The sequence below is a fragment of the Sinohyriopsis cumingii genome, chromosome 3 (genome assembly GCF_028554795.1).
Source record: "Sinohyriopsis cumingii isolate HCF-2022 chromosome 3, ASM2855479v2, whole genome shotgun sequence".
Classification (NCBI taxonomy): Eukaryota; Metazoa; Mollusca; class Bivalvia; order Unionida; family Unionidae; genus Sinohyriopsis; species Sinohyriopsis cumingii.
In genome coordinates, this window is record NC_142963.1 from 79,455,605 (window position 1) to 79,481,894 (window position 26,290).

The 26,290-nt window shown below is 32.5% G+C and overlaps 1 protein-coding gene across 1 annotated transcript in view; it reads right to left on the reverse strand.

Annotated features, from left to right (window-relative positions):
* Window positions 1-26,290, reverse strand: part of LOC149803173 (protocadherin Fat 4-like) — a 208,618-nt gene that overhangs the window by 83,558 nt on the left and 98,770 nt on the right. Inside the window, exons 26-30 of the mRNA XM_089953895.1 lie at window positions 24,560-24,645; window positions 19,307-19,394; window positions 12,310-12,438; window positions 7,217-7,278; window positions 1,657-1,909 (exon numbers count right to left, since the gene is read on the reverse strand). Of these exons, the coding sequence (XP_089810021.1) occupies window positions 1,657-1,909; window positions 7,217-7,278; window positions 12,310-12,438; window positions 19,307-19,394; window positions 24,560-24,645 (618 nt within the window). The remainder of the gene's footprint in view (window positions 1-1,656; window positions 1,910-7,216; window positions 7,279-12,309; window positions 12,439-19,306; window positions 19,395-24,559; window positions 24,646-26,290) is intronic.

The following is a 26,290-nucleotide window of genomic DNA, read 5'->3' on the forward strand; positions in this document are numbered from 1 at the left end:
ACTCAGCATATATGTTTATTGCAAGCGCCCAAATGATCCATACTGCACCCTCCAAATATTCTGCTTAGAACTTGATAAATTTAACTCACGATCAGTTTAGTTACAACTCAATTACATGATGTTTTCGGCATCAAGTGGTGGCAGAAAATTCCTGGTTTTTTCCCAACTTTCATCAAAATTTGCAAAATTCCAGGACTGTGTAGTGTACGATAGAAATCTGTCTGGTTCTCCCTATATATATTTTACAGAGAAATTTCTGGTTACTTTATGATTCTATTTACTATGCTTAATTTCCCCTCAGATTAAGGGGCCCCAAGTGGCCGAGTGGTCTAAAGCGCTATCACGGATTACTGCCATCTCACTTCTGTCTGTGTGGGTTCGAGTCTCGGGCTCGGCCAGTGTGGATATTTGAGAAAGCTTGCCGGTAGCTTCTTGTGGGTCTGTGGTTCTTTCCAGGGGTTTTCCCAGGTTCTTCCTTCACCATTAATACTGGTGGCCATGTATAGCCTATCTTGTGCTGAAAATGGCGTTAAACCTTATAACAACAACAACAACAACCCTCAGATTAAGCCAGGATTGGTAAAATGATACTTGCTAGTCTCCCCTAAGGAACTAATATAAACTGACCATAATATTTATCAACTTAAACAGCAATCCGCCAAAAATTGCAGGGTCAGTTGCACTAATGAGATTATGTCATGCTACATTAGACAACAAAGATAATAATTCTAACAAGGCAGAGAACATTTAAGTTGTTGACATCTATATCTTCAGATAATATTTATGAAGTTTCATGGCAATTCATGAAGATCTGTGGGGTTAGTTACACCAGTGTCACCATGATTTATTCTCCTACCTTAACAGATGTGGGGTTATAAATAAAATGTTGTTCCTTACTATAACATCCCTCTCCCCAATAGACTGCTGCTCCACTAGTGATGGATCCCATAAAAGTTTTAAACTTATGCTCTGTTATTGCTAATGAATACATTCAACTACCAGTAGGTCAATGTACCCTTCTGTATGTCTTATCAGGCAACTAATGGAGACTGGATATATGGAACAGCAGTGGTTGGCATGCCAAACTCATAACTAAAAGGGCATGGGTAGGATTTCATGGATGAACCTGTGTTGGCTACTGTGGTGTGTCCTTGGGCAAGGTGCTTTACTCCATTTGCCTTCAAATGGTAAATAACCTATTTGTGTTTCTGTAGCATGAGACAATTAAACCAAAACCAAGCCAGCTTTTACCTGATTTTACTTCATTTTTTCCAAAGAGCTAATTACAGTGTAATTTTCCATCTTTAGAAATTAATATTACCCTGATTTTTTTCTTTTGTACATTATTAATGAAACAGTAGTTTTTGAATGATGTCAGTTAACATATAGATTATAGATGATACTAGTAAACTGGAGAGGAAAAGGTTATGAACTTAGCATTTATTTTGATGTGCACAAGTCTTGCTATTTATCAGAATATGAACATAATTCAGTAAAACTCTGATACAAAATTTTATCAACTGAAAATTATATTCATTGACAATACTGCTTGGATGAAAAAGTTTAGAGCCATTTTAAGCACCTGATTGCTCCTAAAACTGTTAGTTCTGGCAATGAGGGAAAATTAATTACAATTATTATGAAAGAAATAGTTACCTTAACTCGATATATAACACTTCCCTGTTGTTCTCCTTCTCTGACCTTTAGACTGACAGTTTCATTTGGAAATACTGGAGGATTATCATTTATGTCGTCTATGATGACTGTCACCATGGTAACATTGGTCATCTGTGGATTTCCATGGTCAGTAGCCTTGATGACAAGATGAGCTTCATTCCCAAATTTCTCTCTGTCTATTTCATTTGCTGTTAAATTTCCATTTGTAGGGTTGATGTGAAACTGATCATTTCTGATTGGTATTAAAAAATGAAAGCAAAGAAAAATATGCAATATTTCAGAAATTTGGTAACAGAGCAGTTAGAAATAGTTTCCCAGTGACTTAAGATATTCAAGCTTTTCAACAAGGGAAGAAAAATATAAGGAAACAAACACATAGCAGAAAAGCTGAGAGAAAACCTAAACTATTCACATGCTTTAATGATGGAAACTTATTTCAAAAAGAGTTAAAGAATTAAAAAAGGTCAGAAGAAATGCAGTCTCAAAAAGTGTAAGCAACATATCTGGGGGGGGGGGGTAGAATGCTAAAAAATAATCAAAGGTATGGCTAAAAACATAAATGTATATTTTCCAAACAGAGACCCAAATTGTTTTATTATTATTTATATATTTCATAAGAAGTTTTGCATTAGTTTCATTTACCATGACTTAGGAAATTTTGATGGACAGAAAATCCAATGATTTCCTTTAAAATGTTCAAATTCTGATGTGACTGGTGTATTAAAAAAGGAAACAGATATGGTATCATATAAGCAAATTAGCTGATATGATCAACAAGCAATAGCAAAAATAGCAAATGTGTCAAACACTCATTGATATCAGCATGTATATACATACACAGCAAATGTGTCAAACACTCATTGATATCAGCATGTATATACATACACAGCAAATGTGTCAAACACTCACTGATATCAGCATGTATATACATATAGAGCAATAGAGAGAGGGTGCAACACTAATTCAAGATTAGCCTAAATGCTTGTTAAAAGCAAACAATTACTTAATGAAGAAAAATGACAAAATGTAAAGTATAATTACGACTTTCTTTAAAAAAGTGTCATAGTTATCAGTACTCTTATCATTCATTAGCAGTTTGCCTGCAGTCTGGGGTGCACCTTTTTCAGAGGTGAAGTTTTTGCAGCCATTTAACAAATATTACAAATTTCAACAGACTGTGAGTTTTGGATCATGGAAGGTGCAGACCACACAAGCTGAATCCCAGAAAAGATGGGCTAACTGAGCGAATTAATAAGAAAAAACTGTTGTAATGGATACAATTTCAAAATGAAGTATTTCATTCTTAAACAAAAACCCTAATATATATGTTGTCAAACTAAGCCAATGTGAAGACACATTAGCTCAAGGGACTTTGTGGCATGGGGATAGAAGCTTTTTATCTACACCAATTTGGGAGTAAGCAGTCTTTTTGCCAAAATTTCAAACTCATTCTTGAGGTTTCTGTGTTTAAGCACACAATATTCTAACTTGACTCCTACTGATAATATTTCACATTTTTCACTCTGGAATTTAAAGAAATACAAAATTAACAAACAAATATAATTTGTAAAACATGTACTATGGTAAGACACTGTGTCTAAGAGCTAAGTGAATTAAAAAATGCAAACAGTGTCTGCTGAGTTTAGTTTAGTTTTCAAACTCCATCAAAAAACTACAGATATGTTGGTGGTTTCATCTCCGTCATTTACATATAGAACACATTACATATTCCAAGAAGCATTTTAGTGCATACACATTGTCTATGATACCATCTGTGTAAGAAACAAGATTTTTTGAGCTAGATAGAAGAGTACGATTTTGAGGTCAGAGTCAGAACCATTGCCACTCGGAAAGTGGTTACATATTGCCGTAGTGTTTGTGAGGAAACCCCATATTAATAAGACCATCTGTTCAAGAGAATTAGCTATATAAAAATGTAATGCTGGTCATCATTGCTGCCATTTTGGAGGAGGGATCAGCATCATTCTAGTCTGTGGAACGACTATATATATATATATATATATATATATATATATATATATATATATATATATATATATATATATATATATATATATATAACAAAAGACCTTTTGGTTTTTAATGTTTTAAAAAAAACAGTCACTATGACCACCTATTCAGAAGTAGTATTATCAAGTTTTTTCACATTTTGGGAGATCATTTTCGTTTAAGACCAACTGCACCTCATAAGAAGTCTTGTAGTTAAAACCCCACCAGCTCTATCACCTGTTCAGGAGTAAAAGCCATATCAAACTGAATGACCATCAAGGTAGTCATAATGGAGGTTGGATCAGCATCCGTTTTTAGTGTAGAAACAGCCATGTCCAGTAGTCACTCTCTTGAATGACTCCCCTGACCAGTGGCAACCTGCTTGTTATGGCCATAATCATTTGGCAATAAGTTTGTTTTCAAATGTATCTCTCTAGGACAACCACACCTTTGAATACTGCCAACATATTAGTGCAAAAAAAGTCCAATTTACCCCACATTACCAGGCAATTACTGGAATTTACAGAATGAAATTTCACAAATGTTTGTTGATTTCTAAATTACACAGACTAACATTTGTTCCAACAAGTACCTAATTTTATCTGTACAAAGAGGCAAAATATCAAATTATCCATACTGCTGTTTGTTCCTTACCTGACAGGTTTTGTCACTTGGATAATTATTGGTTTTTATTAGCACTCATAATTATCAAGATAACAAAAGCTATGGATTGCTCAGCTCAAGTTAATATCATGTCCAGTCACCATTAAGTAAAAATGGTATGTTAGCCTCTTATGTTATTTGTTTAGGCTCAAATAAACAGCAACAAAGAAAGAGTGAAAAAACAAGGTTTGAAAAATATGAGAAATAATTTATTTCCCTGGAAAAACTCTGTAAAAATGAACAAATAAGAACTTACAGTTTTAAGAATCAAATCCAAAAATATTCCAAGAATAATCCATGAATTAAATTTGTCAAAGTCCTAATAATGAAATGTTCTAATGAATTCAAGTTGAGTCCTGACAAAGAATCCAAGATTGAAGGTGATGACGTATACTGTATCCTTTGTGGTATTGGAATGTCTACAGTTCTGTGTTATTCACAAACAATAATCTGGTGTTTGAATTAATGAAATGTCTTTGTCCAAGAATTCTGTATGAGCACTAAGATATTTTCAGGAAAAGAATTAAGCCTTTTGTATTCAAATAATCTGAATAAACATTAAAATAACTCCAAATTGACACAACAAAAGAACACCTTTACATCCCAGTGTTTTTAAGCCCGACTGAGAAAAAGCTCTATAAACAATGATTATACAGTAAACTGAAATGCAAAACAAATTCCCAGATGACGGCCAACTTTCCAGAACATTCAAGAAGTATTTAAGTATAAAAGCATGTAGTCCCAGTATGACCTTGACAAAAACCAATCATTTTACTCTAAGAATAGGATAAAAATAAAAAGTTGTTTACTTCCCTCACTGATTTCTAAATAAAGGTTGAGAACTAGGTCAGCTTTAAGTGTTTACAACTGAAGAGTCAAGGTCAAACTATCTTCTGAAAAAATATCAAGTTCCTATTAAACAAAACTACATTTTTATTACATGTAATGTAATTAAAAATAAAAAGATTTTAAAACTTACAAATAATTAAATTAAATCAAATATAAATTAAATCAAATATACATAACAGCTATCATGGCTCCATCTCATACACTGCAAAACATATTTGAAAGTGTACCAGATTAAAACCAGTTAATCATTTATCAAAGCACACTTCCTTTATAAACAGATCATTTCATGTAATAGCTACAGATTACTTTGTTATATTTGCCAGTGAAAGAATAAGTTGTTGCAAATAGTGTAAACTGTCATCAGATATTCCCAGTTTAGAAGGAAAAGTAAAAACCAAATGACTAAACGAGATGAGGAAGCACCCTTTAATCACTGCTGAGAAATCTCACGTCAGAAGGATTAAAATAAGCATCATCAGTTATAATCATCAGGGAAAATGAAATAGATAGATAATGTTATTTAGAGCCAGAAATATTTACTCTGAATTTACTGACAAGGTTCTTGAATGGTTTGGCACAATGATAGATGATTATTCATAATCAGCTTAAATAACATTAATATCAATTTATCAATGAAACCATAACATGCATGTTGTGAAATTTCAATAAAAATATTAAATATAAAAAATTTAGTTACACCTTACTAACTTTATATACAATTATATTCAATTTTTAATCACATGTATGATCCTTTTTTAAATAGGCTATCACTGTATTGCAAGAAAGAAGAGTTCTTCTTTTCTTAAACATATTCATATAGCCATCCATTTGGAAGAAGTAGCTTTAACAGCAATTTTTATGTCAGGAGGTTATGATGATAAACAATGTGATGATCTCAAGTTATTTTAGGTACATGTTGCTGGTTTAGATTGAGGTTTCTCAGATAATGACATTAATGGAGGAATTGGTGGTGTGGTAAGATGATGTAATGTCCGATTATAAGGCACAGACAGTGGCTAACACTGGGATAGAGGTGTTGTAAGGAGGTTATGGCATCATTTAATTTTAGACCAACAACAGCAGTGAAAGTGTTTTAGTGTAAACTCCATGCTGATAGGACCATACCTTCATAAGTAGTCATAACAAAAATCCATGTTGGAGGACTGATTAGCGCCATTTTGGAATAACTAGATATTGTAAGAAGCTGTTTAGTGAAAACCTTGTGTCTCTGTAACAAATTTCTTCTCCAGAAATACTGATAAAAAGAGTTTGATGATGGCTACATGAGCAGCTACAAAACATAATTTTCTTAAGGACCAACTACATATCAATGAACTCTTTTAATGAAAACTCCATGTTACTATGACTTTCTTTCAAGACAAGTAGCAATGACAACATTTTCAAGATGGTCACCATGTTAGCAAAACTGGAGTACAGCTCATCACCACTCCCACTTTCATTCAGGACCAACTTGACATCATGAGAAGACTCGCAGTGAAAACATATGACCATTATTTTTGGAAAAAAAATACTGATAACAAGGTTTTCCAAATAGCCACCATGAAAGCCATGCTACATGTCTCATCTGCACCATTTTCATTAAGGCTTTGGAATGAACATGTGTGTCAAGTTTTATGGCAATCCTTACCACCAGTAATAAAGAAGCAATGATGAGAAATTTGTGCCAACAGACAGACGACAGGACATCATATAAGCTATTCTGGTCCATGACAAGTAGAACTTAATACTTATAATGATTTCACTAATGGGAGATACTTTGGATGCTTTCTGGTTTTGAAAAATTCTCAAGCACTTTTGTCCAGCATTTTAAAGCTGATCTCCAGCATTCTGAGTTCATAATGTGTTTGGTTATAGTTAAGGTCATTATTTTTATTTTTAATATAAAAGTTATGTTCACAGAATAATCAAATAAGATAATAATATACTGATATTAAAATATCCCAAGGACTATAAGCAAATATTAAGGAAAGGAAGGGATACTTATGAAAATACTTACACATTACCATCAAAGATTTCATATGTTATGTTCTTATTATTGCCTTCATCCAGATCTGTGGCCTTTGTAAACAAAAATGTAATTAAACATTTTACAGTACATGCACTTTATGAGTCAATGTGATCAGAATAATGCTAGGACAATATTACTTCAGTTGATATGCATATTGTAAATCACAAATTTCAGATGGATAATTGTTTTGAAACAAATATAGCAAGACAACTAACTCTGCAATAATACAATTCACATCAACATCAACCATATATATATATATATATATATATATATATATGATGGTGGATATTCTGAATATTTATGAAACATCAGAATCATGTCAATCATCTGCTTTGGGCATAACTGTCAAATAATTAAAATCATTTATCTTTTTTTTCATGCCTTTTTACTGTCAAATAATCAAAATCATATATCGTTTTTTTTCATACCTTTTTTATTTAGATATGCGGAAATTCATTTTGACAGGATACCTCCAAGACAGTAATGTAAATACATTATACGGTATGGATACAAATTTAGTCTAAGTGATATTTATTAAGAAAAACATCTTCATGTATAATTATAACCAATGCAAAATATATGGGTTCAGCAGAAAGCTGGAAACTTATTAAAATCTGTCTCTCTTGTTACCCTAAAATTGCAAAATATTTATCTACTGGCTTAAACTTGATGTTATTACTGCAGAGATCTTACAATATTAAGAAAACCTTGAATAGACTGGTAAGTGTAAAGGTGAAAAGTGTTTTGACAATCTTATGCAGGTTTGCATTGACATAAATATCTGCATGCAAGTGAACCTCCCAAACTGGAAGGTTTTCCTCCTGAGATGAGGAGTGTCTCCAATTTCTCTCAGCACTCACTAAAATCTCCCATGTGTACAAAATTATTATTGAAACTTTTGATTTTTTCCTTTTTTTCTCATTTTGTTACTTCCAGTATAGTATATTAATGATAATACTGCCTGTGATCATGTGGATGTGAACAGGCTTTAACAGGGCAAGATTATATGGTTGCTATAATTTCAGGCAGCATAAAATAATTATGATTATGTCAGCAGGGTTGGTTGGCTTCAATGTTTGAAGTTTGCTGAAATGGATAATACAGTTGTAAATCCCAAAATGTTTAAGGGACTAATTTATTATGGTTGGATTACTAAAGAGCATAAAACCGTGTCAGTTTGGCTTCAGTGTTTAATCTTTGTTAAGATATCTAAGCCTGCATTATCCCCCAAGACTAAAATGCCAAAATCTAAGCAACCAAATTATTACATAAAACACAATGATGGATGGAAACAATAATTTAAGTGGCTGGAATTAAATTCAAAGGACATAAATATGCATTCTAACCTTGCTGTATAGCTGGTTTTAATGTCTGCAATGGTGGCAAAAATAGCATTATGCATGATGCCACATTAATTATTCAAGCATATTAAACTTAAGACAACAAATACATGATCAGCCAAATCCATGTTGCAGAATCTGCATCAAATGTGGAGAAAGATATACATGCCAAGATACTGTTCCCCAACTTTATAGTTTTAAATACTCCTCTGTTTATGGTAGAAGATATATTTTCAGATCTAACCAAAATAGTGTTTCCTGGCTCAGAAATTATATGGAAGTTCTCATACAAATGGATGAAAACTAGTCACATAGTGATCCAAATTTTGGGACCTCAATTCGATAAGAAAGTCAAAGACATGTGCCACAATAAAAAAACATTTAATATTCTCATTGAAAATCATTAATCTTTTGAAGCAAAAATTCCCAAACAATACTGCACATCTACCAATTTGACTTAAGCCAACTTCTCTCTTCTGTTACATGTATGTACATGTACACTTATATTAATTTTATCATGGATTGTTGAAGAATGTCTTAACAGTAAGAACTATGTCAATGAGTAACATCATATCATAGAGTTTTACAATTTTGGCATTCTAACAGAATGTGTTCAGCTATTTCTGCATGTCCCCTTGCAAAGCACCTATTATTGGAAATATCTGTGAACTGTGAAAGCATTAAAGTTCTATAAAATAAAACGTCACTGTAGTTTATACATATAAGGTAGTCTTGCAGGCTGTTACAATAATTTGAAGTCAGAAGTGTCTAGTCATAAGCAAAATCAAGGTATAATGGTTCTGTACATGTTCAATGAAAATGGGAAGGTTACAAAGACTTTTAGCTACCTATTTGGGGCTAGCAGTAGCAGCAAATTCAGTATACATGACCAGAACCATCTGCATTGGTCATCACTGTCACCAGTTTTCAAAGAGCCAATCAAAATGTCAAGGATATGCATGTAGCATCACATGCCCAGTCTCTTTCTCTGGGCTTTCAGAGTTTCAGACACATGGTTTGAATCTCATCATCCAAGTATATTTTTGTGTGCATTTATTTGTTCTCGCCTGTCAACAGCCATAAAACCAATAGTTTACTGCATACATTGTGAGGCATACACAACACAATTTTTGTACCTGCCTTTCACCAGTTTCAGTGCATCTTGACTGGGACTGCCATTGGGTAGGTTTTCTTTCCCAATCAGATACTCATTTTCTACACAAATAATAACGTCATCACTGTTTCATAAAAATTTTGTACTGCTTCAACCAGGGGATCATCACACCACCTTATGTTGAGAATTCTGGAATCAGCCAAGACTATACAAATCTTGTAGGCTGTGATGAGCCTATGTCAAACTGTGGACTCATACCAAAAAATATTTGATTTTCAAACATGGGTTTAGTTTGAATATATGTAATTATAAATAATTTGAAATAATCTCAGATCAGCTCAAAATACTCTGATGCATGGATCAGCCAGGCATAGATTTTACTTGCTCTGGGATCTCTGCACTGTAATGTTGAGATCAGCTTAGCACAGATTCTACTTAATCCAAGATGAGCACACAATACACTTTAATAGTGAGATCGGCCTAGCACTGATTTGAAATCATTCCTGTCATAAACAGTATATTTCATGGAGATTCTAGCTCTTGAGTAGCCCCTCTCCCAAAAAGAACCAGATTTTTATTTGTCTAAGTCATTGTGAAAGTATTATTATTATTATCACTTAGTGACTTCAAATAAGGGCATTTAGTGTGATTAGAGGGAGTGAGGAAAAGTGCATTAGTTTATTAGTCTCCCTGTTTCTTTGTGTATTTCCTTACAAGGTATCAACTAAAATGCTCCATATTGTAAGTCTTGATCTTTATAACATTTTTTAAAACACAAATAATCTTAAATAACATCTGTTGCTGTTTAGTCTTGAAAATATCCAACATATTAATCATTAAAACAATGTATTGCCACAAGTTTTTATTATATTGTTTTTTTCTATTGATCACAAGAATATTCCTTATTCCATTGGGCAAACAAACCACAAAAGTACATTGTTATTACTAATTAATTTCACATACAATGCTGCCTTGTAAGCAATCAGCAGACTTGTTCCCCATTTAATCATATTTATCCAAAAGTCATGCTTTGTCATGTGTTGAGATAATCCACTTTATATTAATAGGCTTATGGGTTAGATGTTTCTCTGGTTGAGATTGACTGAGACCTTACAAGATGCTCATATGTTCAATAATTTCTTCACAAGCATCTCCAGTATCTGTATTCAGAACTAAACTAACAACCCAACTGAACTTGATGCCATTTTATCATTTAAATAAGCTACGATTCCTGATGATAAAAAAATTCAATAGCTAATGATAGTAAGACTGAAGTTTTTGATATATTCCATAAGTTGAGTATGTTGTTGTTGTTGTTGTGGGGTTTAACGCCAATTTTCAGCACACGATAGGCTATACATGGCGGCCAGTATTAATGGTGGAGGAAGAACCCGGGAAAACCCTGGAAAGAACCACCAACCCACGAGAAGCTACCGGCAAGCTTTCTCACATACCCACACTGGCTGAATCCGAGACTCGAACCCACGCAGACAGAGGTGAGATGGCAGTGATCTGTAATGGAGAGCGCTTTAGACCACTCGGCCACTCGGGGCCCCCCATAAGTTGAGTATTAATAATCCTCTGGATTGGATCATAATGGTCCATTAATTCTTACAAATGCTTCACCATTAATAACAAAGTTATTAAGCATATTATAAACTTAAGTATAATGAGTAGCAACTTTCCAAAAAACATGTAAGTGAGCAAATATTATATCTATCCTAAAGAAAGGAAGACAGGAGGAGCCATGAAACTACAAGACCAATGTCCACTCTACTGATATTATCAAAATTTTATCTGAAAAACAAGTAGCTTAACAGCGAAACTTACTTCAAAATTTCATAAGGCACAATCAGAATTTTGAAAATATAACATGTAAAAGTATGTCAACATCTCCACATTCATGCTAGTTATGAATGACCTACCTAATCAATTGAATTACTACAGTATTGATAAGGCCAGTTTGCTCAGACATGCAATTAAGTGACTGACATTATATTTATTTAGAGATGTATTCATTATCATTCAATATTGTAATATATTTTTTGAAATGACAAATCCATGAAATTAGGGATCTAAGAATATACATTTATTAACCAAACTATGACATTTGATACCCATCAATTTTATGTGATTCAGAGTTCTAAAGTAAGGTGGATAAATACATGTAGCGGTTTAAACATTTAAGCTTTCCAAAGAAAAGCTTTAAATGAAATTCCTTTATTGCCGATTACATCAAATGGTAGTTACTTCTGTTATTCCATGTTCTGTCATAATTTTAGGTTTCCACATGTATTAGCTTCATGCTTTTATTAAAACAAATTGTGAAATAATCAGGCACAAAAAAACCAATATTGATGGAGCCAGAAAAATTAAAGCATAAGTCATAAAGATATTTCACACATATAACACATCCGACTGAACCTAGAAAGAAATAATTACTGTTTTATTTTATTTTTTCAAACTTCACTCTTCATTAGTACAAAAATTATGACAATTTTTGAAAATGTATTTTCTGATGATAAGTTTAAAATTAATTTATTATCACGGGACAAAGATGGTATTACTGTTTTATTGAAAAAAAGAAAAGAAAAAAGTGGTGTGGTGTGTGTGTTAATACATACAGTTATATAACCAACATTCATTTGATTTTTGTTTTCCTCCATCAAATGAAACGTATAATTTGCATCCTGAAATACAGGACTGTTGTCATTAACATCCAGGATCTTAATATTGATAGGTACTGATGTTACCTGGAAAACAAAAAGAATTTTATGCAAGGTAAGGTATGTCTAATATTCTGACTTACTTTGCATCCCAAGTCACTCAGATATGATTTTAAAAAATGTCACCAAATAAGTCTTTGCAAAAGACACTAATTATTGTGTTGAAAATAAACACAAGGAGTGAAACTGTAAGATAATCATAAATCCTGTGATATTTTGTGAGACATCAATGGTATGCAAAAGGCTGGAAATCACACACAACACATTCAGATGCCATTCACAGTTACAACAATAATATTGGTCAAGATAGAAAAAATACTTACAAATTTGCAATATTCTAGTTCTCTCTCAGTATAATGCTGTTCAAGGAAGTCACAAAAAGTACATTGTTATATTTCAGGTGCCTTATACTAGATTATTTCATACATACTACACCTGGGACTCCATGTTTTGGTATCTTTTTTTCCTCAATAATTTGGAAGAGAAATGGTGCACAAAGAAACTAATTTTTCAACAGCATGATCCTCCTATATTTTTGACTCAACAGATGTTTCTTGATCCTATAGCCTCTGAGCACCTAGTTGTACACCAACAGTTTATTGTATGTAATATGTTTCAAGGAATTTATGATTTTTACCATTATATTTTTCATCAGTTACCTTTAGCAGAATTTTAACATCTACCTTTCTTTCTTTTGTTTTGCTGGATATTAATTCTTGAGTTATTTGGAAGGGTTTATCCAAATTTTTTGAATTCTTTAAACTTGGATATTTAGAACTTTTAATCGGCACAATATATAGCTAGCGTTGTACTCACATACCATTAAACATACATACATAAGCGCATATGAATATTTATTCACACCTTTCAGTTCATTAATATATCAGTGCCCATAATAGTGGTCAGGTATGGCATGCATGGTTTCCTTTCTTTTGTTTGTAAGTTAATTAATGGTCCTGCTGAACAGTTCTTAACAGTATAACATAGAAATGAACTAGTATAAAGCATAAAATATCCATATTCAATACTAAAAGCCTGAAAATGCTGTAAAAAGAACATAGTGATAGCTCTTTAACTACAATTACAAGCCCACAATGTCTGACCTCTCCTTATGATCTAACACTTAAGTACAGTCATATGACATTAGCTGTATAGCATCATAAATGTAACCTTTAGAAATTCAGATTTATAGAAAGTTGCAACTATTAGTGCTATTTGATAATCCTAGCTATTATAGAGGATGAAAGGAAATAAACTAAAATATCAAGTAAATGACAGAAAGACTTTATACATGTATGTACTATGTACTTACACAGTTAATATATCTTCCAAAAGAACAGAAAGCTTCTTTAGATGTACAATTCGCTTTATACAAGTTTTGATATACTTCGCATATTTCTGTCAAAATTGGATTAAGTTTAATGTCCAAAACATCATCACATCATCATAATCTATCTAAATCCATGGTTATGTATCAATAATGACCCTATAATATGTTGAATAATATGGTTTCAAAGTCTGGGATAACTCTTGGCTCCAGATAACACCATCAGAAAGAGTCTGAAATATATATTACTGTTACATAATGTACTGCAATCATATAATTAGATCCACTTTATTCAACTGCTAATTTAAGCACCCTTTTATGTAAAACTAGCAAGACAAATGTTTGCTATCCACAAATAAGAAATAATGAAAGAAAGAAAAATGTGAGCTTCTGTAATTAGTGCTCATAGACACCAACTAGTTTATAATCATTGCCAAATTAAGATCCTTTATGACAAATCAAAAGCTTTCAAAGGCATATTGGAGGTAGGGTGAGATGGGGTACATTATTTTCCTGATTACACAAGTACACTTGTTATTCTGATTATCTCTGATGCATCAAAAGCTGTTTTCGTCATCTGTTATATCATATTAATGATAAATTGATAATACAGGATCCTTAAACAGATTTCTCCAATGACGAACATGCATATGTTCAAACATATTTGCAATCTGTTTTTGTCATATGGCACTGGGTTGTTTTTGACTGTATATATACTGACAAAAAGTACTGCAAAATGGGGTCATGACTGTGAATATATGAAATACTAAAAGTCAAGACAAATAAAGTTTCAAGAAAAAATATTTTCAGTGGTTCAGAAGTTTAAAAAAATATACCCATGCATGTCAGTGATTTATATTTTCCCTATCTATGACAGTGATGCTGAGGGAGGGGCATGGCTATGATATGTAACATACTGTCTAGTGAGATATAATTGGGTAACATTTCATTAGTGAGATATAATTGGTTAACATTTCATTAGTGAGATATAATTGGTTAACATTTCATTAGTGAGATATGATTGGTTAACATTTCATTAGTGAGATATGATTGGTTAACATTTCATTAAAATATCTTCACTGATTCAAAAGTTATAGTTACAAGTCAGAGTAAATTTTCCTTGCTCTTATTTGACCTTCAGGCAAGAGGAATGGTTACAATCAGTATGTGACATACCATCTATATATGGTAAATAAATGGCAAGAGGTTCATTAAAAGTTATACTTTTGACAAGAATACAAAGAGTTAGATTTTCCTTTGCCATGACCTTAATCTTGAGGCTATGATACAATACACACTTCACTGTCTAATCATAATATGTAGTCGTGCAAAATTTCATGAAAATCTCTTCAACCTTCACAAGGTTATGGACCATACAAACAAATGCTAACACAGATGGATGAATACAAAGATGGACAATACATAATATGCCTAACTTAATATGGGAATCTAAAAATTGGAATTAAACACATTATCATTACACAAAGCAAAGTAGTTATGTTGCATATAGTAGCAAAAAATATTCCAGTTCTATTGTGATATTTATTTCTGAAGATTCTCTTAGAACACTCTAGTTATTCATTTACAAGTTCAACCTTTCCACTGTCATTTGAATCAAGATTTCAATATTTCAATCTTTGACTGCATTTTTCTTTTTTGTATTGCACTCAAGTCCTATATGTATAGTTTTAACCAAAGCAAGCTTATAAAGAGGGACTATTTGAGAGTAATGTAATTGAAAACAAATTTCTTCATACCATGTAAGCAGAACTGAATCAACGTATTTTACAATTTATTTTACAGTATTTCTCCTAAGGTTGGCTCAATGGGCCAGCCTAGTAATGTCTTTCTAATAGCAAAAGTGGACTTCAACATCAAGACTGTTACTTGGATATAGCATAAGTGGACAGCCGCCAGACATAATGTAGTGATTGACAAGTAGAGGTGTCTGACTTAGAGTTGAGACACTGGTGTTGCATTTACTCTCACATCAAATGCAAGGAACAAGTATATAATCTAGCATCAGAACTTGAAAAGGTCTGGAAAACAGACACAGAGGTTGCACCAAAAACACAGTTAAACACTAAATCTATGTGACCTCAAAACTCAAAGATAGCCTGAGCAAACTGGAAATAACAGTGACACTCGATTTACTACAGAAAGCTGCTAATTCCTTACACATAGATGGTGAGATTACTCAAATAAACCCTGAGCTCAAGGGAAACTGGAAATGGTAATTTATCATGTGAGAAAAGACAAAAGACCAGCCAAATACCATTATGTATATTGGACTATGAACTAGATTTGTCTTTGTAGAACACATATGTTCCTATTGTCCAATAAATATAAATATTTGTAGAACACATATGCTCCTATTGTAAAAAAAGTATAAATATTTGTAAAACACATATGCTCCTATGGTCCAATAAGTATAAATGGCTTCAGCAATTTAAACACAATCATGCTAACAAAGTTTCACCAAAATGATGTAGTTCAAAACCATGACAAACTTGTAAAATATTAACATTTAGTATGCATGAAAGGTTAACAAAGCCATATGCACATGGATAGAATAACACCTGCCTAATTTATCTTGTCTAGAATAAATCATGCTTGCGCTAAATGTTTGATTCTAAAATGTAAAAGAAAACAATATTAAAAGAACAAAAGTTCAAAATAGTGAGAAAATCTAATCAGGTCATTTATTTACAAAATTTCATTTGTCTAAACTAAGTAGTTAATTCACAAATCAAGATGTTCCTATTGCAAAAAACATAATAACAAGTACATGCCCAGTTATCTAAGAGTGCAGTAAGCCAAAATATCTGGATGAATAGAATGCCTACTGTAAAAATTTCCTCCAGATAGTTACTCAAAGTATCTTCATCCATATCAACTGCATTATTGAAAATTAAAAGACTTTAATGCCAGTAACATTTCTGTCAAATTGGCAACATACTTTTAAGTGTATGCAGAAGAAGTCATTCAAAGATTTTTTTTTTCTATTTTAAGTAACAGTAGCTAAAACAGATGGTGAAGCAGCATCATTTGTAAGGACTTTGTGCAAAAATGCTTTGTGTCTAATTTGGTCAAGGTCTATTTAGAGGCTTTTGATTAGTAATAGAAAATATTTTCTTCAACTTGTGGTAATGGTAACCATCTGATGAAGGATTAACAGCATTTGCACGAAATGTGAAGGTTTTTATGTCAAAAAGCTTTCTGTCAATACGATACAATTCTACAGAGTTATTTTTGAGAAAAAGTCATCATAAGGTTTTCAAATTTTAGTAATGAAAATTAATTTTTTGATGTAAGATGGGCATCATTTGTTTTTGGTTTTGATTTGCTTTCATAGTATTTGTACAATGACACCAGTAGGTTATTTATTGCAAAGGCAAATGGATTAAAGTAATTGCTTTTGGACACACCATAGTAACTGATCTGGGCTGATCCAACTGAAGCATTACAATGCACAACCATTCAGTCATGAGTCTGGCTTGCTAAGAACTTAATCCTTTATTCTAAAATACTGAAATGTCTTTATATCAGAATGCTGTCAAATTCAGTCAAATTCTGTTGAGTTGCTTAAGAGAAAGAATCATTTAAAAGGCTCATCCACTTTAAATGATGGCAGCTATATTAGATGGCTGAAAGGCTTCTGTTTTAAAATTTGAAAGGCCTTCATTTCATCATATTCTGTTGAGCTATTTTTCCACGAACATAAGTGTTGTCAAATTTTTTAAATTTTAGTAATGGTGGCTGCATCTGATAGCAAATTAAAATAATTTGTAAAAAGTGAAAAAACCTTCTTGCCCTGCTGTTTTCAGTCAAATTTAGTTGAATTCTGTTGAGTGGTTTTGATAAAACACTGTTGAAAGGTTTAGCTAGTTTTGGTAGTGGTGGCCTTACTTGAATAAAAGTTAAGCCTTTCATGGTAGGATATTTTTCGTTCATTTTGATAAACTTCTGTTTGGCAAGCACAGACATATTTAATTACAGATCATCATTTGTGTATGTCTCAAACGTCTTTATGCCAGAATTATTTCAACAAATTTCAATGAAGTCAATTCACTGTATTTTTCAAAGTTCAAAATAGTAAATGTTGACATACACAATATAATACCATTAACTCACATGGTTATGTGACCAAGTGAGCAAGAGCAGTGGTTCTCTAACTTTTTATGGACCACTTAAACATTGCTGATGGTCTCAGCAGAACCACTTAATGATTGCTAAGGGTCTCAGTGAGCCACTTGTACCATTGTCTAACTATTGTAAAGCAAACAAAAAAATCTTAATAATAATTAACACTTTTTTTTATATAAATACAAAAACAAATACACTCATATTTTGATATCAGTATTCTTTCTTTTCTAATGGGAAAGATGAGTCTGTTTTTTGTTTAACAAAGTTCAGGTTCTTGATTGTTCTCCAGTGTTTTTGCATTCCACCTGAATGGAGCATGCATAGCACCAGTGGTCTACATATCACAGTTTGAGACACTCTGTGCTAGAATAATAATAATAATAATGATAACACTTAGAGCTATTAGTGACGGGAGCCCTATCTTTTACAATTTAGTTAGCAGTGGAACTTTTTGGAAGAATTCTTTGTAAATTTATTGTCTTGTCTATGATGATGATGCTATCAATTGGTTACCAATAACAAATGTAAATGATATTGTCAAATGTTAGAAATCAGTTAAGATCTATAAAACTGCAGTATGAATGATCAAAATCCAAGAGCTAATATTGAGAAGCCAATTAAAGGGAATGTGCAACCTGTGGGCCTAACTCAATGATGTAAAACAATGGAAATCAAGATAATATCAATATAAAGCCACATGTGAAATTTGGTTTTAATCAAACAGGCAGGTGTAAGTTTAGTTAAGCTGTGGAAACCAAAAGTTAGGATGAGCAATCAGAGGATACAACTCTTTCAAACAAAGCCAAGAAATGATGGAAATCCAGTTTATTCAAGACCTCATCAACATAAAACTGAACACTAAATTTCCGAAAATTAAACAACCCTTAATAAAATTATTTGATAGCAACCAAAGATATAAGGAGAAGCTAAAAAGCCATATCTCATGTAAATGATGTATTGGGATGCAGGTAATCAAAATTGTGCAAGATCTCATCTATCAGCATTGTAGACCTGACCGATATGCAACAATCTGTAATAAGGTTATGCTGTGTAAACCAAACTCTAAAAGGAAGAGAAATTTGGGGATATAATTTTTTAAAATTAATGTGGAATGATGTAAATCAAATTTATTATAGGACTCATCAGTGCAAAGTTTGATGCCAAATTTGGTTGAAATTCAAGGATCATTGGTAAATTTATCTTGTGGAAATCTTCTGAGGGGACATAGGTCCTCTAAATAATGTTTTGGAAGGCAGATCCAAGCAAAGTCATCTTACAGAATCCAAACTGTTGAAATATAAATGGACTGCTGGGGTGATGATGGATGGACAAAATGATCACTACAGGGCTTTTCCTCCTATGTCAAGTGGTCCCTAATGATAATAATTCTGCAGAAAGACAGAGCTTATGAGAAGTTCTTACATGTAGTTGATCTGACACAGAAATGGTCATGCTATAATTGCTGATGGTTTCTCTGTCTAAGCCCTCCTTCACTGTTAAAACACCAGACCTGCAACATACACAATGAAAAATAACTTACATATAACACTTCAAATGTTGGTCACAAAAATTAAGTGTATATAATTAATGGTGACTAGTTAGAAATTTTGCACTTACTGTGAATTCATTTAACTTCACAGTTATCTGACAATGGTACTTAAATTTGTGGATCTGGGAAGTGGTGTTATTTATTCCACACAAGAAGGATCAATGCTTGTTTGGTCATTAAAGCTGTGCCTTGAAGCAACTCTAAAATGAAAACAAAAATGATACACCAAGAAAAATAGTGAATTCACAGTACATGACTGTGTTGAATATTCCAGAGGTTGAGGATGACAGTCTAGAAAATTAAAAGCAGAGAATACAAAATCTTAGCATAAGTGTCTTATCTGATATACATATTATTTTAGTCTTTATTCTCTGAAACAACTTTAGACTGGGGTTCTTTTAGTCTTTATTCACTTATTAAGCAAAAAGTTATAAAAAATATTCAGAACTTTTCAAATACCCCTTCCTTTGTTTGTGTGCATGTGTGAGTATGTATACACACACACACACACACACACACACACACATTTTTGGGTGTAGAAAATATCCTTTATCATACACTAAAGCATATATTAATATATGAATAAAGAATGCACTACTTCATTAACTGAAAGTTAACAAAAAGACAAGTTATACTGAAGTCAATCTGAATGAAGTACACACATATTGAATCAAAAGTTCAGTATTAATATGCAGCAAAAGACAGGTGAAATGCCAGAAAAGGCGCTGATGCTCTGTTGACTGAAAATAATAACAGAATAAAAGATACGTCTGTAACAATAGTCCTTTTATACTTTTAACTGTTGAATATTGAAACCATTTCTGACATTCCAAAGAAACTACAACATATCAAAGCTGGCATCTTTGCTAGTCAAAGTTTCAATATGTTAACCAATCTACATCTTGGTGGATCAATCAGATATTTCAGAGCTTAGTAATAGTGACATCTACTGAATTTCACAAGTTGCCTCCCTTAGTATATAATGCCTACTATCTAACAGCATGTAAAAGCAGTGCATTGTACATTGGCTGAAAATGGTAAAGGCAATTCACTTCAAAAGGATACTTTGTAGTTTAATGTCAAAAGTATGACTACGTACCAGGGGGAATCCATTACAGGTATATTCGAGTGAAAGGATGTATTTGTGCAAAAACATGGGCAGGCAGTGGAAAATTGCTTATTTACAAGTCCATTACATTTGTGTGCTCCACTCATCTTAATCATGTAGGAATAGTGTTAAAATTCAAATAAGTTGATTTTGACTGGATGATGTGGCCTGCCGCTGCATCCAGTGAAATACATAGCCCTTAAGTACTGAAATTTGAATCGATCCACCAAGGTATATATAGGTTAACATATCAGAACTTTGTCTATAGAAGAGGCAAAGCTGGTAACAAAAATTATTTTCTTCCATGCTTAAGTCACCATGTTCACAAGATATCTGTTAAGTGCAGTATATGTACAAAAATTTCTGTCATAATATTTCACTTTGAACCATGTCTTAGACAACATCAAGATATATCCATACACATAGCTTTAATAAACAATACATAATACTGTTTTGGAGAAAAAATGAAGTTGTTGAAGTCATAGCAGTCATCTACAGATATTCTTCGGATACATCCATAAACTGGGTCTGATAGGAATACATTCATATTTATTTGTGTTTCTATTCTCACAATTCAGTGCAGCTAAAATCTTAAAGATTTGTAAAATTCTCAGACATCATATTGGCATCATTTTTATTTGGAATCAACTAAATGAACTGTATAGGGACAAGTGCTCTACTAAAGCCCTATGTCAATATGACCATCCCTTAAATAGTACTTACTGTAGCGATAACAAGATTTTCAAGATGGCCATCAAGATTATCATATTGGAGACCTCATCAGCACCAGATATCATAAGATACTGTTAGTGAAAACCACATCTCTATATGTGCATCTGTACAGAAGAAGCAGATAAAACAAGATTTTCAAGATGGCTACCATGACAGCCATATTGGAGGCCTGATCAGAACCATTTTCATTATGACCAACTATACATCAGAAAAAGTTCTTTAGTGTCAACCCCATGTCACTACGACTACCCATTCATCAGAAGCAGCTAAGATATGATTTTCAGGATTACCACTACAGCCACCAAACTGTAGGTCTACCCAGCACCAAAACTGACTTAAAACCAGCTAGATATTGCAATAAGTCATTTTGTGAAAATTCCATGCCTATATTACCATCTATTAAAAAGAAATGACAATAACAAGATTTTAAACATGGTTACCATGATGGTGATATTGGACATATGATTAGCATCATTTTCATTTAGGACTGACAAGATATAATAAGAAGTCATGCAGTAAAAACATTATGTCACAAACACTATTTGCTCAGAAGAAGTAGTGATGACAATTTTTTTAAATGTCTGCCATGACAACCACATTATTGGGATCACAATCATTACTGTTTCATCAAGAACATCCTCACAATATAAAAAGTCTATTAGTGAAAACCCCATGTAAATACTGCCTTCATTTCAATAAAGAATGTGATACACATAACAATATTTTGGTTTTTACATTGGAGGTTTGATAGGCATCATTTATATAATTATGATCAACTACATGCCTTAAGAAGTCATTAAGTACATGTTAATATGACCATTATTTAGGAAATGGAGTGATAATTTCTATTGCTTCTTTTCCTTGTCAAGATGGTCAATGTCATGACTGAAGTAGATGTCATATTGGCAACATTTTCATTTAGCAAAACATAATTTCAAGTCTTTTTTGTGAAAAATCCCATATCATTATAGCCATTCATTTAAGAGATGTGGTGATATGATTTTCAAGATGGCAACTTGCTTAGGAGGAGAAGCAATAACAATTGTTATGTATATTTGATTTAATTTATATTTGATTTAATTTATTTGTTTGTTTGTTAGTTTTAACTTTCTTATATTGCATTTCATGCCATTGTAATGTAATTTTATTTACCAGATTTTAAATTTTCCTGAAAATTAGTTTGACCTGGCTGTTTTTTTTCCCATAAAATTCTAATAATAGAAACTTTTTATCTAATGCTGACCTAGTTCCTGACCTAAATTCAGAATTGGTGAGGGTGAAGTAAACAATTTAAAAAAATTTTTAAAATATATATTGTATCTTAGTGTAGATTCATAAAGTGAAATTGGAAGTATGTGATGTTAGGCATGTGAAGCTTCTATGTGGTTCTAGAAACATGATCATGTGACCTTTATATGGGAATCTGTTTTGCATCTTAAATTAGTGTATAACTATTTTCTATAGAGAATTTTGTCAGTTGGGCTATAAACCATTAACACTTAAAGGTGTTTTGTTTGTGACTAGTTGAAATTCTATTTTACGGAATTATTAATTCTTTATTCCTGGAAATATTTAAGTGCTCATACAGAATTCTTGGACAAAGACATTTATTGAAATTTTATTCGGAATTCAAAACTGGAATTTTATTTTCTGTGGTTCAACACAGAACTGTTGACACATCAGGACAACACTGACTACTGTATACATCATCATCCTCCATCTTGAAATTGTAATCAGGACTCCAACTGAGATTCATTTAGGACTTTTTATTTCTAGGAATTCTATTTTTTAATTCTTGAATTATTCTTGGATTTGATTCATAGAACCATAAGTTCTTTTTTTTCCATTTTTACCTTGTTTGTCTAGGAAAATAAATTATTTGTTAAATTTTACAAAGCTTGTTGTCTAGGAAAATAAATTATTTGTTAAATTTTACAAAGCTTGTTATCTTCACCCTTCACCATTTTAATATTTTTAAGACAAATACAATGCTGGCTATACTGGAGGTATAATCTGTACCTCTTTTTATTTAGGACCAACTAAACATGAAGAAATGTTTTAAAAGAAAACCCAATGTTGCTATGACACTCTAATTAGGAGAGTTAGTGACAAGAATTTCAAGATGCTCACCATGGTGACCACATTGTATGTTAGACTAGTGACATTTTCATTTAGGACCAGCAAGACATGACAAATAGTGTATTAGTGAAAATCCCATGTTGCTACAGCCATCCATTAAGGACAAGTTGTGATAACAAAATTTGTGACCATGTTGGAGGAAATATCAGTACCATTTTCATTTAATACTAACCAGATATCACAAGTCTTTTAGTGAAAACTTCATTTTGATATTGACCATCCATTCAGGAATAGTATTAACAAGATGTTCAAGATAGCTACAACAGACGCCATACATCATTTTCATTTGTAAGCAGTCTTTTAGTACAAGCCCCATGTCCATATCACCGTTTTCAAATAGGATCACCTAGACCGCAGAATGAATGTGTGAGTAAAGTTTCATCACAATACTTTCAGTAGTTTAAGAGTAGTGATAATAATCTTGTGTGAATGGACAGATGACAGATGACAGATGACAAGTTATAAAATAGGATCTTCTGGTCTCTGATGTTTAGAGCCAAAACATAGTATGTGTCTATTTTTGACCACTTAAAAAAATCTGACAACTTATGCAAAGCAATATTACTAACTCAAGTCTTGTATTAGAAGACTTGTGATAAATATAATTTGAGACCTCTGAGGAAACCACCAACACCAAATGAGTATCCCCCAGCATTTACTGACCACTGCATGCATAAGAACTGGAGATCTAATGCCAGCACATCTGGCCTGCTGCTACACAATCCATATCACCCTTATCTTTAATCAGTTTTCTTTTGACAATATGACTGTAATGTCTGTAATTTTTTATCCCTCTAATTTTGGGTACACACTAATCCATACAAATTATAATTTAATATCTCATCCTCAAATTTACTATTTAAAGAACCAATTTATTATTAAAAGTTTTCAAGTTTTGGAAAATTACAACTGATATTTGTTACTATAATTACTTATACACCTGAAAAATGTTTTTGAAAAATATATGTAAAAGTACTGACATTACAGGTATTGTAAATACACATAAATTGTCTGTTTATCGTCAGAATCATCCATATAAAATGCAGTAAAATAATTGAGATAAATGAAAGTAAATTCATCATTCAATGAGAAAATAATATAATTAAACCAACCAAGTCTAGCTGTGGAAATCAGGCTAAGATATTACCTAGAGTCCAATTCAAATGACTTCTCAGTTCTATTGTCTGGACTTCTGAAGGTATAAATGAGCATGTCACCATCTTCATCTGTTGCCTGCCGGGGGACAAAAATGCAGTATATTTTCTGTTCTAATACACAAAAGATACAATAAAAGCATTCCCAATTTATTTCTCTACTTCAAAAAAAACAACTCACATATAGCATGATATGCCTGAATAAACTGTTGACTGGTTGCCATGGAAGTGAATGACTCAGCATTGTAGTATAATCTAAATAATGAACAGCTATGATGAGCTTATACATCGTACAATCAAGAAGCTATAAAAGTATACTGTGTTATAGATGAGGTCACCTTATATTGGGATGCACTTATACACAGTATTAATATTATGTAATGTACCTAACTGAATATATATTTAGTAACAGTGACCATTATTAACTAATATCATTGTCCTTTATGCCAGAATGTCTTCTGTACAATTTAGTTAAATTCTGTATAAGTTTTTTTTTTTAAAAATCATTTAAAGATTTTTCATTATTAGTAATGCAGCTACATTTGATGATAAAGTGGCATAATTGGTATAAATCTGAGAACCCTTATTACCATAAATGCTTTCTTTTGAATCTGGTCAAGTTTTGCTCAGTACTTTTTAAGAACATGTAATGTGAAGTTCTGCCTAGTTTTAGTAATTATGAACTGGCATAATCTTCATAAAATTTAAAGACTTTTATATCAAGCTGCTTTCTGTCAACATCCATCAAATTTCGTTCAGAAGTGTTTGTGATGAAGCAATATTTAGGTTTATCTTTTTTCATAATAGCAGCCATATCTAATAGTGAGTTGGTATCATATGTACAAGAATGAAAGCCACCTATGACTGGATGCTTCTGGTTAGATCTGTTTGAATTCTGCTGAGCAGCTCTTGAGAAGTTGCTTGAAGGATTTTTTGCATTTAGTAATGACTTCCATATCTGATGATACATCAGCATTGTTTGAACAAGTCTGAAAGACCTTCATCCCAGGAAGTTTCTGTCCAATTTCTTGATGTATTTGTCGATAACAATCTTACTTGACTGTTCCTGTGGCCTAGTAGCTAGAGTGTCTGCCTCAGATGCTGGAGGTCATGGGTTTGATTCCCAGTTGAATCATATCAAAGACTTACAAAAATGGTACTAACAGCTGCCTTGTTTGGTGCTCACCATTAAGAGTTGGTGTCAGGACTGGTTGTCCTGGTGTCAGGATAATGTGACTGGGTGGGACATCATGCTACATGTCTGCGGCATGAAGCCCCAGTGCTAGACATCACTACTGTCACACTGCAGACATTGTAGTGATATGACTGAAAAACTGTTAAAGCTACATTAAAAATCCAAACACTTTTAGGACTCCAAAAGAGGGCTTGCCATTTAATTCTAGATCAATGTATAGATGAGTTTCAGGATGCAATGAATAATATAAGGTTTTAACAATACATGAAAGAATATTTCTTAGAAAGGCCAAATTGACGTATAAAGTATCCAGGAAAGCCATTCCTGTCTATCTAAGCAATATCTTTCACCAAAGAGATGCTGATGGTACTCCAAATTTAAGGTCCATAAGAAGTAAAAATTACATTATACCAAGGCCAAAGAAAGAATTATTGAATTCTTTTCTCAATATACTGGTTCACTGGAATGGAACAACATTCCCAGTGACATAAGGCATGCTCCTAGCATTTCTTCTTTTCATAATCAATGT